We start from the raw sequence: 15,092 nt of genomic DNA on the forward strand, positions 1-15,092 counted from the left end.
AGCAACAAGTGGTGCAGGTGTTCATGGGCTAAAAGCTATTGCAATCTGACCGACCTGGTGGTGTGTTGCATTGGAATAAGCACAAACTGATTCTAACACATTTTTTAGCTGCACGGAAGAAAAAGACAGTTGTTTTCATTGACTGCTTCTCAAACAAATCCTTCCATCAAGGACTTAAAACCACACTTGTAGGTTTTCTCTAAGCAGTTCCTGCTAACCAAGTTACAAACACAAAAGTGCAGAAAAAACTAAACAAGTAGACAGGACAGAAAAGTTGAATGAGCATTGGCTCTTCTTATTTTAATGAAGAAATATTTTAAGTTAATATCAGTGCATATTTAGAAATAGCATGTGATACTCCCAATGCCAAATACATCAGCAAATTACAGTTTCAAAACTTTATAAATTAATGGCAAGAAAAATAAAATAATTAAGATTAACACAGAGAATAAGGTTCAAGATAAACATCCTGTTTGTTTGTCGCACTGTGTCAATTATATTCCTGGTACTTAAACAGCAAGGTAGATCCAATATTTCATGGTAATTAGGCTCTCCAAAATAGCAGTTAAATGAATTAAGCTGTTTGCATTTATTTTTGATGTATCATTTAATGTTATTCTTAGCTGTTACAAAGAAATTTAGTCATATCAGAGTAAAATTTCATTCCATGACTGATAAATCACACTAGCACAGGAACACTGCCTTCTGGTTATACCCACTGGAAACAGTCAGCTGAGAATAGGAAGAACTACACGTGAGCACATTTGGCTGTTACATAAAATGGCTTTTTTTTTTCTGGTTTCACAGCCTCATAACAATACTGTTTTTCAACATTGTTCCCAGTCATTGTTTTTAAAATGGTTCATCAACATATCCTGAATCAATCACTGATATAAATAACTCCAGTGACAAAATCTATTATGGAAGAACACAGAACTGCAAACTGAAAGTTGTACCAAATGATTTTAAAGTGGAACTGTACTTAATCTATAAAATCCTGTTAAAAAACCCAACCAACCAACCAAAAAACATCACACAGTAAAAGCAATGTCTTTAATTAACTGGCAACAGTGGAATCTGAAAAACTGAGTTACAATTTTTAGAGACAGTTAACTCACAATGGACTCTAATGCAAGCCAAATTGTACTGAAGCTAGAGAGATGCACATTTAAAGCTTGCAAGTGTGATACAAAAATATTCTCTAGTTCTTTCATTTTGATACAGGGAGTTCAATTCCCTAATGGAAGAAGATAAAATACATCCTCTTTCCAACTCCATCGCTGTACATATATATTCCCTTGATATCAGGAAACAGCATTTCCCTAACAAAAATATCTGCCATGGGAATTGCAGACTTTCTGGTAGTAAGGATTTGTTGATTTTGCTTTTTAAAGTATGTTTTCAAGCAGGTGAAATACTGATAGGATACGCATTTCTTTCACTACTAGTCTACTGCCTAAATCATATACATCAATCCATAACTTCAATCCAACTGCAGTCTGCATTGCCTAGAACGATTTGAGAACCTAGTGTGATACTACGGCATGGAGATGACTGCCAGATTATGAAATACCAGGCTAAATCAGATTAGTAGGAAAAGGCACATGCTTCGGATTTAGCAGGAACATCTGCAGGCTCCTCGTTACCATATCCTTACACTCCTGAAGTTACAGTAATTCTGTGCATTACCCAAACAACAGAGTTTGCTTCCAGAAAATCGTGAGGTAACAGGAAACTTCTGCTTATGGCACATACACATGAAAGTCTGTGAACTCAGCTGAAACTCTCGAGGTGCTTGGGACAACGCAGACACAAGGTAGGCTACAGTCTGGTTAGGCCAGAAACAAAAACTTAACCTATCATTATACTGCACACATTCCTTTTATGCACAAATACAGGGTGCGCAAAATAAGCTGTTTGCTCAGTAAAATTTAATGTTTTGCATATGTAAAATAATCAGTTAATACTGCAATACAATGAAAAAACATGCACTAGATAAACAGAGCTTCTTCCCCATGAACAGGAGTTCTCAGGAACATTTTATTCTGCTTCAGGTAACATCTCATGATTTGCCAGCTTACAGTCCCTTTTAAAGAACACAGTATTTAGCTAAACTGAAAAGCAAAATTAAAAAACAAAAACAAAGGAAAAAAGTTTTGATTTTAGTTGCAATACAGCTGGGATAGATGCAACTGCGCTGTTGCAATGCACCAAAGAGTAATGAAAATTCAACATGAATATCAGAAGAATAAATAGATACCCTAAATTAATTTCTGTAAATACATTCAAAGGTCCACTTAAGACACCCTTATGCGTAACTCACACTTCACTGAATCTGCAGATAGAGATGGATGTTAGTTCATGGGGAAAGCAATTTATCATGTGACTCGGTTTATCCGTCATTATTTCAGCAAAAATCAGTAGCAAATTTGAAAATCTACATTTATTTTCCCCAGACCGACCACACAGAGGCTTGTCATAAAGTCTATTATTTCCAATGTTCAATCAATAAGGCTTTATTTACACTTTTTTATTATAAAGTCAGGAAAAAGTTTGGTGCAATGTGCAAGAAAAGACTGCACATTTCACTGACTGGAGACTAACATCTGCTTATGGTTTAATGCTAACCCACAGGCAGCCAATTAAAGTCCCATATATCCATGTTTTTACATAAAGTTTCCTTCCAGATTCTGTCAGAAGCATACTAGCAGTCAGGCCACCTAAAAACAGCAAAGATGGCAAAGTTTTCTTGAGGCTTAGTTTGGAATGAACACTTTTCCCAGGGAACTTATTTCTTCTTTTGGAATCCTTTGCATCATAAAACTCTATTAGTAACCTATAAGCAGACAAAAGGACATGGTCAAAGTTACACATTAGCCTACCAGTAACTACCTCTAATCACACATTGTTTAACAATTGATTTCACAATATGCAGCAGCTCATCTGTATCAAGTTTAAATTCTCAGTATGGCTTAAGAATATGATGCATTCAAAGTAACATGGCACGTCAGAGTACTCAGCCTGAACCCTTGTAAGCAATAAAAGCAGATTTTCCTTGGAGACCAATTTTAACACTGAATATAAAAGTTGAAAAGAGTCCTTTTCATTCAGCATTTAGCAGGTACCGGGCAGTATTGTAGGACAAACCAGCACACAGTTAATCACTGAACACCAAAGGAGGGAGGAAAAAGTATCTTCGTAAAACAGGCTAATAAATAACAAGGGCTCTCAAGACACTAAATATTTTGGAAGCCATAGGTGCAAGAGTAAAATGCTATGCCACTGGTTTAGTAGTAACTTTCTTCCTCCTATTTTTGAAAACCAGTAATAAATGGATTTGAAAATTTTGGGGTTTTGTTTTAAGTATCTCTAAATTCGCCTGACAGACTGCTTTGGTCCCAGGAAAGATGTTCCAGTTAACAGGAGTCTACAACGAGACAGATGATCTGGGTTCAGTTTTGCTGGTCTTCACCAGAAGACTACTTCAGGGATACTGGACAGCCTTTTACTGTATGCATCAGTTCCTTATCTATAAAATCAAATTCAGACCTTCTTCCTCTCAAAATTGAAGAAAAATTACTTAGTGATCCTAAACTTCTAAGACACTTTAGTAACAGTGCCATTTTTACAGATAGTCATGTTAAGTTTTACATGGATTTGAAGTTCACTTGACAAATTAATCTAGTTTTACTTCCATGGACTGTGAGACTGGTGGAACAATTTTAAAGCAGAACATACTTGAAGAACCAGGGAAATTTCTGTCTCACACAATGTATTCAAAGATTTGGGAATTAAACAGATTAATCTCCCTTAAACTGGACTTCAGATGTGGCAAAGCAAACCATCATCTCTCAAACAATATCTAAATCCCACATTTAGGCATGGAGTCCTTCCAGAGCACAAGGTCACCCAGGATCTGCTGCATATGCTCACTAGTGACCTTATCAGGAGATACTGGAGGGAGCCAGTCACTTCAGTTCTGCCACGATTCAAAGACAGACAGATGAAACTTTCACTTCACCTAATTTTCCCAGCGAAGGTAGGGATCTCGTGTTTTTATGCAGTCACTATCTGATGGAAGATGCATAAACAGTTTTGGCAGATTAGATCAAGATCTGCCCCTTTCTAACTGTAACCTAACACTGATTACGAGGCTAGAATCAGCTTTTTGCTTTCTTGCCTACCATGGGCATATTACGTTCATGGCTGCATATGACTCAGCTACAAGAAGGTACATGGCGAGTATTCAGATGAATATGAGTCTTGCCTGGAACATGGACTCACACTTCTTCAGTGTAAGGAAGCTCTGAAACCCAAGAATCCCAACCTCTTGAACAAAAGGTTTAACCACAAGGTTATTATACAAAGCATGCACAGGACTACCAACACCACCTCTCTTCTGAGAGCCTTACAGCTTGCACTGCTGGTAACACAGAAATCACGGGTATATCTGTTAACACGAGACAGCTTCTTGAAACAGAAAATCCTGCATATTGCTACTCACTTATCCTTTATTTCAAAACGTTCATGAAGCCACCTTCTCATATACATCTGCTCTTCTGGAATGTCCTTCAGTTCAATTCGATCAATGAAAATATGAACTCTTGGGCATTCCTTGCAAAGAAACTCTAAAAGGAGAGCAAAACAACAGAACTGAGTTAGAAAAACACCGTAGGACATTTATTTGTCTAAACTACACCAGAAATCTGACCTTGTAGCTTTAAGTGCCTTGAAAATCTAACTTCAGTTCTCAAAAGCCTCCCCTCTTCATGTTCAGACCCTGAGCACTTCACTAAACCTGGAAGCCATCTGGCCTAAATACTTTTGAGATGGTGGCCCATTATCATGTACAGCATGGAAAAGCTGTCCTAAAATGCACCCTGCTAACTATAAAACGCTGTGTTTGAAAATGTTATACTTCCACCTGAGCAGCAATTTACTCATTCTGTAGCATGGGATGCAATAACTTTGATGTCATAAAGTTACCCACCCCGCAGTTTTGATTAAAGTTAGTAATCCTCTTTGCTCATCCTTTTTGAAATCTAAATTTTGTTTGCTCCTGGATGACAAAATCAGAATTACAGTGATTTCCTGAAGTATGTCAAGAAGGAAGTGGGCTTCAGTTTAAATAATAACCTATAATTAAAAAGGATAATGTTCAAAAGACTCAGAACAAAATGCTGCCTTCCATTTTGCATCCCTTCATTTTTCCTCTGTCTTACAAAGCTCGAGACAGTCCTATTGCTATCCTCTTCTCCCATTTCCTCAATTTGTCCCTAGAAAAATTTAGCGAGCAAGCCTTAATTACAAACAAAACTCCATTACTCAAATAGCCTTGTGGAATTTCTCACAACTAACAAGTGGTAAGAATACTGCTCATGGGATGAAAATCCAACCAGTGTTTGTGTATTAGTAATAATTTGTATTTATCAGTAGCAAGGGTATTGCAATAGCCATAGCATCCCTGTGAAGAGATGTACGATGTGAGGATGGAAATGCTTAGAAATTTGGACAGTCTTCATATTTTGAAAAGGGACCAGAAGTGCCTTCCTACAATACCGACAGGCAACAAATGTAACACAGACTGGGTGGTCCTTTATCTTGTTGACATTCTTTGGACAGCTGTGCAGATGTATGGAAGACTTTGACCCCTAACTGTTAGGGGTATCTTGAGGAATGACTATGTGCAACATAATTGTTGCTGCCTGTACATCTTTATTATTGTCTGCCAAAGCAGATATCCCCCTATTTGTTTTTCTGCTTTACAGGATTATTGATTGTTAAGGACTCTGCTGTAAAAGCAATCCTTATCGTTTACTAGAAATTGCCTCACAGATTTTCAAAAGCCTATTCGTACAAATGTATTTGTGGGCTTGTAGAGGGGGAAGGAAGGAGACCGGCTAAAGAAATCAGCAGTGTCTTACAGCATTTTGAAGCAGAAATCTGTAAGGTGTTGTGTGCGGTTTTGTCTAGTCACCACGGGGTAAAGGGAGCAACATGGGCCACACACCACCAACTGAAGAAATGGCTGAGGGCTCTAACCAGAAACAAGTCCACCTCTTCACCACAGAGCAGCAAACACAACTGTTGCTAAAAAGTTTCTGGTACAATAATCTGCTAGCTACAGCTATTAAGGTGGCAGACAAGTTAAGTACTTGGGAGTCCAGAATGATGGTACGTATAGACATCACCTTGAGGTTTATGTGCGTGCTTTTGCTAACCACAAAGAAATCAGTGGTTCTCTCCAACCTCCCCCCTGCCCACCACCAAAGGCTAGGGGTGGGCAAGATCTTGGGAGGGGACACAGCCAGGACGGCTGACCCAAAGTGACCAAGGGGATATTCCATACCATATGATGTCTACTCAGATATAATAGCTAAGAAAAAGGGGGAGGAAGGGGGGGAGGCATTCATTGTTTATGACATTTGTCTTCCAGAACAGTGGCTACATGTACCGAAGCCCTGCTTCCCGGGAAGTGGCTGAACCTCACCTGCTGATGGGATGTACAGAATAACGTCTTTTGTTTTCCTTCACTTCCACACGCATGACTTTTGCTATTCTTTCATTAAACTGCCTTTATCTTGACCCACAAGGGTTTTTTTTTTCCCCCATCTTACTTTCTTCCCTCCTTGTTCTGCTGAGGAGGGGAGTGGCAGAGTGGCTTGGTGGGCACCTGGCACCCAGTTCAAGTCAACCCACCACAACAGTATTTTCCAGATCTGTTTCTCTTAGGATACTATCCAGGCATATGAATGAAGGTCATCCACTATATGAGCACCTAAAAGCATACTATTAATATTTTAAAATGACAGATGTATCATCCCTGTCTTAAATGCTTATAATGTCCACTGATGTGCAAATCCTCTTTTTGAGTGCCATTACCTATGAAGTGGAACATTCTAACAATATGCAAAACTGTATCTAAAAAAACCCGTGCATGGAAGCCAGATGATAGTCTTTTTTGTACTAGACTCCTAAACAAAACATCTGTGCTATGCAAATTTAGCTAGGGCTGAAGATCTAGTTTTAAAAGATGTTAGACACATTCTGTGCATTACATAGTTTATGTTTCTTTTGCTTCACAGCACATAGGCTGTTCTGTATAGGAACAAACAACTCTTTCCTGATGTTATTTATAATCTCAGTTATAAATTATTAAGCAAAGTTACAAACCAAACAAAATTCTAAGCCAGATGAGATACCATTATTAATAGCTATATGGTATTTTTAAAACTAATGTTAAGCTGCTTAAAAAAATACTGATATTTGGTCATTTAAAGACAGCAACAGAGTAAATTATCAATAATAAACTCTAGTTAACAAAACACAAATAAGGCATTAGTATTTGAAAATTAACACCTTCCACCACCAAAGCTGAAATGTAGCAACTCTACAAATCTTCTTAGAAAGCAAAAAATCCTCCACAAAAATTGAAGTGTTGCTGCTGGGTTTCTACCTTATGCCCAAGTTCCAAAACAAGTTGACCCTTACTACTTCCCACACTAGTCATCTCCAAAGAGTCTAAACTGAGTCCCCATATGTGAAGATCCTAAGACTTTGTTTTAACTTCCCACCTTTGTTAATCCCAATGCCCATCTCCACAGCCTTCCTCTCCCTTGCAGCTTGAGACTTAGTAGAGCCTTGCCAAAGACTGTGTAATTTGCAGCTGCAGGTGCTCCCCTAAAGAGGATCATGATGGATGGCTATAAACTCTTCAGAAGGGATGGGCAAGGAAGGAGAGGCGGTAGGGTCACCCTGTATGTTGGAAAGCGTTTTGATTGTCTAGAGCTTAATGGTGATGATGACAGGGTTGAGTGTTTATGGGTAAGAATTGAGGGAAGGCCAACGAGGCAGATATCATGGTGGGAGTTTGTTACAGACCACTGAACCAGGATGAAGAGGCAGACTAAATCTTCTACAAGCAGCTCGGAGAAGTCGCACAGTTGCTAGCCCTTGTTCTCAGGGGAGACTTCAACTTACCAGGTGTCAGCTGGAAATACAATACAGCAGAGAGGAAACAGTGTAGGAGGTGCCTGCTGTGTGTGGAAGAGAGCTTCCTGACACAGCTGGTGAGGGAGCCAACTGGCGAAGGCACCCTGCTGGACCCGCTGTTGGTGAACAGAGAAGGACCTGTGGGTGATGTGGTGGTTGGAGGCCATCTTGGGCAGGGGAGCCCAAGATGTTATGGAGCAGATCATCATAGGCTCCATCACAAGGCACATACAAGACAACAAGATCAGGCCCAGTCAGCACGGGTTTATGAAAGGCAGTTCCTGCTTGACTGACCTGATCTCCTTCTTTTTCAAGGTGACCCACTTAGCGGATGAGGGAAAGGCTGTGGATGTTGTCTACCTTGACTTTAGTAAAGCCTTTGAGACAGTTTCCACAGCATTCTCCTGGAGAAACTGGCTGCTCATGGCTTGGACAAGTGTACTGTTTGCTGGGTAAAAATCTGGCTGGGTGGCTGAGCCCAAAGTGTGGTGGTGAATGGAGTTACATCCACTTGGCAGATGGTCACAAGTGGTGTTCCCCAGGGCTCAGTATTGGGGCTGGTTCCATTTAGTATCTTTATCAGTGATCTGGATGAGAGGATTAAGTTCGCCCTCAGGAATTTCGCATAAACACCAAGTTGGGTGGGAGCGTTGATCTGCCTGAGGGCAGGAAGGCTCTGCAGAGGGATCTGGACAGGCTGGATTCATGGGCCGAGGCCAGTTGTATGAGGTTCGACAAGGCTCAGTGCTGGGTCCTGCACTGGGGTCACAACAACCCCACACAGTGCTACAGGTTTGGGGAAGTGTCTGGAAAACTGCCTGGTGGAAAAAGACCTGGGGGTGGTGGTTAACAGTCGGCTGATATGAGCCAGCAGTGGCCCAGGTGGCCAAGAGGGCCAAGAGCACCCTGGCCTGTATCAGAAACAGTGTGGCCAGCAGGGCTGGGGCAGTGATCGTCCCCCTGTACTCAGCACTGGTGAGGCCGCACCTCGAATCCTGTGCTCAGTTTTGGGCCCCTCACTGCAGGAAAGACGTTGATGTGCTGGAGCGTGTCCAGAGAAGGGCAACAAAACTGGTGAAGGGTCTGGAGCACGAGTCTTATGAGGAGCGGCTGAGGGAATGGGGGCTGTTTAGTCTGGAGAGGAGGAGGCTCAGGGGAGACCTTGTCACTCTCTACAACTTCCTGAAAGGAGGCTGTAGTGAGGTGGGTGTCAGTCTCTTCTCCCAAATAACACGAAATAGGACAAAAGGAAATGGCCTCAAGTTGCACCAGGGGAGATTTAGATTGGATATTAGGAAGAATTTCTTCCCCAAAAGGGCTGTCAAGCATTGGAACAGGCTGCCCATGGAAGTGGTTGAGTTACCATCCCTGGAGGTATTTAAAAGACATGTAGATGTGGCACTTAGGGACTTCCGTGGTTTAGTAGTGGACTTGGCAGTGCTGGGTTAATGACCGGACTCTATGATCCTAAAGGTCTTTTCCAACCTAAATGATTCTATTAGTCTATGATTTCCATCCATCGAATCAAAGCCATTTTATCAAAAGCCTGGGCACTAAGGACATCTGCAGATGACTTTGTAATGTATGCAATCAAGCTACTCAGGCAATCTGACTAGTCTTTAATTATCCAATTCATGTCAGGGTTTAATGCAACTAATCCCAATTTTTTTTTCTCTAGACGGACAATGTCACTGCAATCACATAAGAACACCAGTGGGTAAGAACTATATATTGAGAGGTCGTTTTTGAGAAGAAACAGCTGGATTTTATCACCACAACCTTTAAAGGATTGTGGTGGTCCCACGACTATTAATTTCACATTAGCTTAACTCCCAGAAGACTTACGTAATTAAGCTAAGAAATAAAATCTTATTGAAGCAATTTATTATGTGCAAATTATATCCAACTTCAGGGACACTAGCCCTCAAGCCAACATCTGACAGGCTTTTCAGATCCTTAAACTTGCCAGAATTCCTTATAATTAACAGCAGGAACAAGGAGGCCTGAACTTTCCTTCAAGACAAAACTTAAGTGCAAATCACACATTATAATCAAACATTGTACCAGGGACAGCATTAGTCAATCAAGAACTGAGTACAATTTGGGTTAAATGAACACTAACAAGCTGTGTGGGAGCCAAGTGGACTGACTTTTGTGTGGGAGATAATTTCCTAATAACACTTTCTATCTGGCTAAATAACAGATGTAAGTGCAGAATGTTTATAATGCTTCTAGTGACCAACCATTGCAGAAGGAAGGAACTGAATGTAATGCAGTGGATTGAGCATTTTTTGTTCTTAAACCGTGACACTGGGGCCTTCCTTCTGTGGGACAAGATTCACACTAACACAGGACTGAAATATTCAGTGCAGAATTAGGATTAATGAACAAGGTGCAACAGCCTTCAGAAAAGGAATCTGGTCTACAGTTTTTAATTCCAAACAAATGTTTTGGGAGGGTGTTTTGCTTGCTGGGGCTTCCACAAGGTTGTACCAGTTTTCAATTTCTCACCTTCAAAAGCCAATTAATTCTGTTTTCAATTATCAGCATTACCAGGGAAAGTAAGGGAAGGAGAGAAGCTCTAAAGCACAGCCATACCTGTAACTGAGAAGGGACATACAAATGGCCTCAGACCACCTTCCTCTTAACTCTACCGCAGAAGTTCATTCCACCACTCCAAATTATTTGCCTTGCCCCTTAAGAAAGTTGTGACAGGGGCGTTACACTTAAACAGATATTCCAGTTTTCAATTACTAATGAAGTCTATTTTTATATGCACTTTAAATATGACAGCAATAAAGTAGCTCAGATTTCAACCTCCTACATCAGCTCTTTTACTGCAATGTAATTATTGCCAAAGTCCTTCAAAATTAAGGAAGGACAAACTGTAGCCTGACATAGCAGTGTCTACTTAAAGAGTCCCTGGTTCTCTCCTGTTTGTGATAAACTGAAAGTGATTATCACAGGAAACTGAAATCTGAATAACCTTTATTATTCTAAATAAGTAGCATTTCAAACATATAAGAGTATGTCTCTTCAGGAATAGAACACTGCATGTTGTGGTGCTTATAGTTTCACTGGCAAAACAGTGATAGCAAAGACATTCATTCCTCTCTGAACTGTAGATGCTTTCTCCACCCTTTTAAAATGTCCATTTTTCTGGACTTAAGTGTGCAGCTACCGAAGCAGCTGGTAAACTATCCCCCCCTCAAAGAAAGAAATCCCATCTCTCCACTTTCATTTACTTGGTACACCAAAGTAACAACCCATTGGCAAAACAAACTAATTTAAGTGCTGTGTTGTTTCTCTGCCTGAGACCTTCCGTCACCTCAAGTTGAGCTGACAGGAAACTATTTCACGGCTTGCTCTAACAAAACAGAGCAGTGCTACAGCAAAGCGGAACTAGATGGGAAAGCAAACATCCAGGGTACAGCACAGGTTGTTTAGATGGATTAACCTGGGGAGCAGCGGAGGAGTGGGCAGCACTAGCACCTGCTGGTACTGCTGATGTAGGGAAGCGTGGAGGGGATGTTGTGCAGGCTACGTGGAAGCTTGCCTGGGACCTGAGGAACAGCATTTTCAGAAATACTGCTAATCCCCTGTGCAAGGCCTGAGAGGCACACTGAGACCAGAGCCTCCATGCATGCACGAGGGGCACAGCGTATGGAGTAAGCACCTCAGGAGCTGGGGGACATTCTGAGATGAGAAATGGGATGCACCTGAATCATTATTAAACCAGGGTGCTGGCAATGAAAACTAAAAAAAGTTAGGGCGCATTTCAACTAGCAGCTGGGGAAAGCTGGAGGTCAGGAAAAGCAATCTGTTCAGAGGGACGTAACCTATGAGGTGGATGTGGCTAAAATTCAATGTGAGGGCAAAACTCAGAAGCGCCTCTGTACCAGCATAAGAAGCCTAACCATGAAGACAGAAGAAAAATAATTATTGGCACCAAGAGATTACCCCTGTAAGGCAGGTATCCCAGTGGTCTTGAAGTATCATGCAATGTCATCAGGCTACCACGTTTATAGGAATGGCAGAATAGGATGTACAGGTGAGGGAATGGCAGAGTGTGTGAAGGGTTATATAAAGTGTAATAGCCTTATATAATAATGAGACACAAGCACAATGAAATCCTTGTGGACAGAAATCCCAGTGGATGGAAATCCCAGGCCCTAATAAAACATATCTTAGACAGATTTTTAAATTACTTCTTGATAAGTGTGATAACAGTGACCAGAAATTGTCAAGCCAGACTGAGAGCTGCAAGTTCAGGACTGACAGCAAGAGCGTGTAATTCCAGCTACCTTTTATCAAACTGCATCAATACTTCATCAGGATGAGGCATATGCAGTGGGGTGGGGTGGGGTGTGTGGGACACAGACACCAAACCAACCCAAACCAAAACCAACTAACCGAATGAAAAAACCAGAAAGAAAAAAAAAAAAAAAAGACAAAAAAAGAGGACATTGTTTCCTGGAACAACTAGCAGCAAAACCCACAAGAAAAGATACATTCCTGATGTGGTCTTCAGTGGTGCACAGTGTTAGTGAGAACTGCACTGGAACCACCGTACAATTAATTAAGCAATGTAGAGAAAGAGACCCAATGAATCCAGTGCACAAACACAGAATTAAAGAACTATGTAATAAGGGAGGGAGGGAAAGAAAAAAACCCAAAGTGCAGAAACAGTGCAAAAGGAGGCAGCCTAGAGGCTGTGAAAAAAAGACCCCCTAAATACCAAATCCCAGGAAAACTCTTATTAGAAACCCACATAAAAGATGTATAATACTGCAAAAGAAGTAGTCTGGGTGGATCTGAAACCCATCTGTATGGCTTAAAGAGAAAATTAAGGAGGCTACCACTATACTCCTACCTTCTCTTTGAGGAATGGAAATCTCGTCCAAACAAAGGAAAAGCCACAAAACCACTCATACCAAATATAAACATAAAATTAAGAGGAATAAAAAGGACTTGAAAAATGCAAAGGATGCACTTACCATTTTAACTTTTCTGAATAAATTAAAAGCAGTAAACCAGGTAAGGCACTGGTGGAACTGCTGGATGACAAAGGTGTGAAGAGCAGCACTCATGGTAAAGTATAAGCCAATGCAAGAGAAGCTCAAAAATTCATTTGTATTATTTTTTCTTGCTGAAAATGTTTGATTCCTACACCCATTGCATTCTTTGTACCAGATCCCTCAAAGGAAGTAGATCAATAAGTAAACAGACAGCAAGTATTAGACTAAATAAACAAGTTAGATGTCAGGAAGTCACCAAGTCCAGACAGCAATCATTCAAAAGCTCTCAAATGTGGAATTTAAAAACAAAGATGTGTAACCTATCATCACAAACACCCACTGTCCCATAAAAATGGAACCCTTCTACAAACGAGGGCTTTAGAGATGATGCTAGGAAATACAAACCAAAGAGTCTTACCACCCTGGGTAAGATAGCAGGGTCTATAATAACATCACTACACGCAGAGATAATCACAGTCTGTCGGCAAAAAGTTGGCATGGATTCTGTAAAGGGAAATTCTGTCTCACCCATTTGATGGATTTCTACAACAGCGTCAAGGAGCAGGCGGATAAAGGGAATTCACTGGACATGACATATTTAAATTTCCATAAAGTCTCTGAGAGGGTTCCACATTGAAGGCTATTAAAGAAATTAAGCTGCCATGGGATTAGAGGAAATGCTGCTTTATAGACTGAAAGCTGCTTAAAGGAGAGGAAGCAAATGGAAGGACTTAATGGTCACTTTTCAGGATGGAAAAAACCCAGCAAATGATGTCCTCCAGGGACTGATGCGAGGACTGGTTTTATTCTGTGTCATGACCAACGAGCTGAAGAAGAGAGCAAACAGTGAAAAACAGTTTTTCACATCTTTTTCAGGACCTCAAGCTCTTCTGGGTAGTCAAATGCTGGCTGAACTCCAAAAGGACCTCAAAGCTGAACAAACTGGGTGAAAATGTGGCAGCCAAGCTTCAGCATAAACAAACACGGGGAAAAAAACCCTGAAAACCTAATCACATGACGCTTAACTTGGAACTGGTGCTTACAGTTTGGGAGTTGCGGCCCTTCTCTGAAACCATCCTCTCAACTGTGCAGCAGCAGCCCAAATCACCCCAGATAGTGGGTGGCATCAGCAAGGACACTGAGAACAGGGCAAGTGAGTCACTTTGTAGATAGATAGAAAGATTGTGAACCCACATTTTAAATACCATGTGCAGTTCTGGTCCCTGTATCCGCAGGAGGCTGTACTGGACTCAGAGAAAGCCAAAGAAAAGGCCAACTAAAACATTTAAGGAGAAAAAGCACTTGCATTACAAACAAGGAGAGAGATTAAAAAGCCAGAATTCTCAGTTTGGAGAAGGGAAGCAGAGGGAATGATATGACATCTTAAAAAATAATATTAAAAAATCCTGAAGATGACAGGTAAGAATTAATCCTGCAAATTCGAGGGTAAATAATCACATTTCTGTACCTTCCAAAAGATGCCCAGATCTAAAGACTCTCTTAAAATTATTATCAGAAAATAGTACATATGGTTTTTTTATACCAGTATTAGCACTGGAGAACAGCAGAGTGTCATTGTAAGATGTTGCTGAAACTAGATGGTATTTGATGAAGACCCATAGCACTTGCACTGAAACAATCTTCAAGTGGCTTTAATCTGTTATTCTAACACATGCATTCTGGCCTTTGTACTGCTCTGTAAGAATTTGTAAATATTGTATGTGGGCCAAGTTAGCAGGAGGTTTCCTACAAAAGCATAATGGTTTTGATCAATAGGCTGCCAGCAACAGAACCTTGATCAGGTTAGGTCTGTGGATTACATCTAAAGGGTACCCCACTGCTGGTAACTGGAAAGGAGCAAATTTAGATAATCTGTGCCTGTCTTGGAACATTTTTAAAGTTTCAGAAGTGGAAAAAAGAAGTTGAACTTACAATTAAAAAAAAAAAAGGGGGGGCAAGAAAAAATACGAGGATTGGACTAGTTCAAAACAATGCTCCAGCAAATAAACAGGATCTGTTCGGAACTACGCCAGCACTGCTAGTATTGATGTTTTTGCCTTTCCTTCAGCCAGTCTGTTTTGA

General features: G+C 40.6%; 1 protein-coding gene across 1 annotated transcript in view; it reads right to left on the bottom strand.

Annotated features, from left to right (window-relative positions):
• Positions 1-268: 268 nt before the first annotated feature.
• Positions 269-15,092, bottom strand: part of AGPAT5 (1-acylglycerol-3-phosphate O-acyltransferase 5) — a 60,454-nt gene continuing 45,630 nt past the window's right edge. Inside the window, exons 7-8 of the mRNA XM_056342954.1 lie at positions 4,505-4,628; positions 269-2,836 (exon numbers count right to left, since the gene is read on the bottom strand). Coding sequence (XP_056198929.1) covers positions 2,611-2,836; positions 4,505-4,628 — 350 coding nt within the window. The 3' untranslated portion in view covers positions 269-2,610. The remainder of the gene's footprint in view (positions 2,837-4,504; positions 4,629-15,092) is intronic.

The sequence above is a fragment of the Falco biarmicus genome, chromosome 6, assembly GCF_023638135.1.
Source record: "Falco biarmicus isolate bFalBia1 chromosome 6, bFalBia1.pri, whole genome shotgun sequence".
NCBI classification, from domain to species: Eukaryota; Metazoa; Chordata; class Aves; order Falconiformes; family Falconidae; genus Falco; species Falco biarmicus.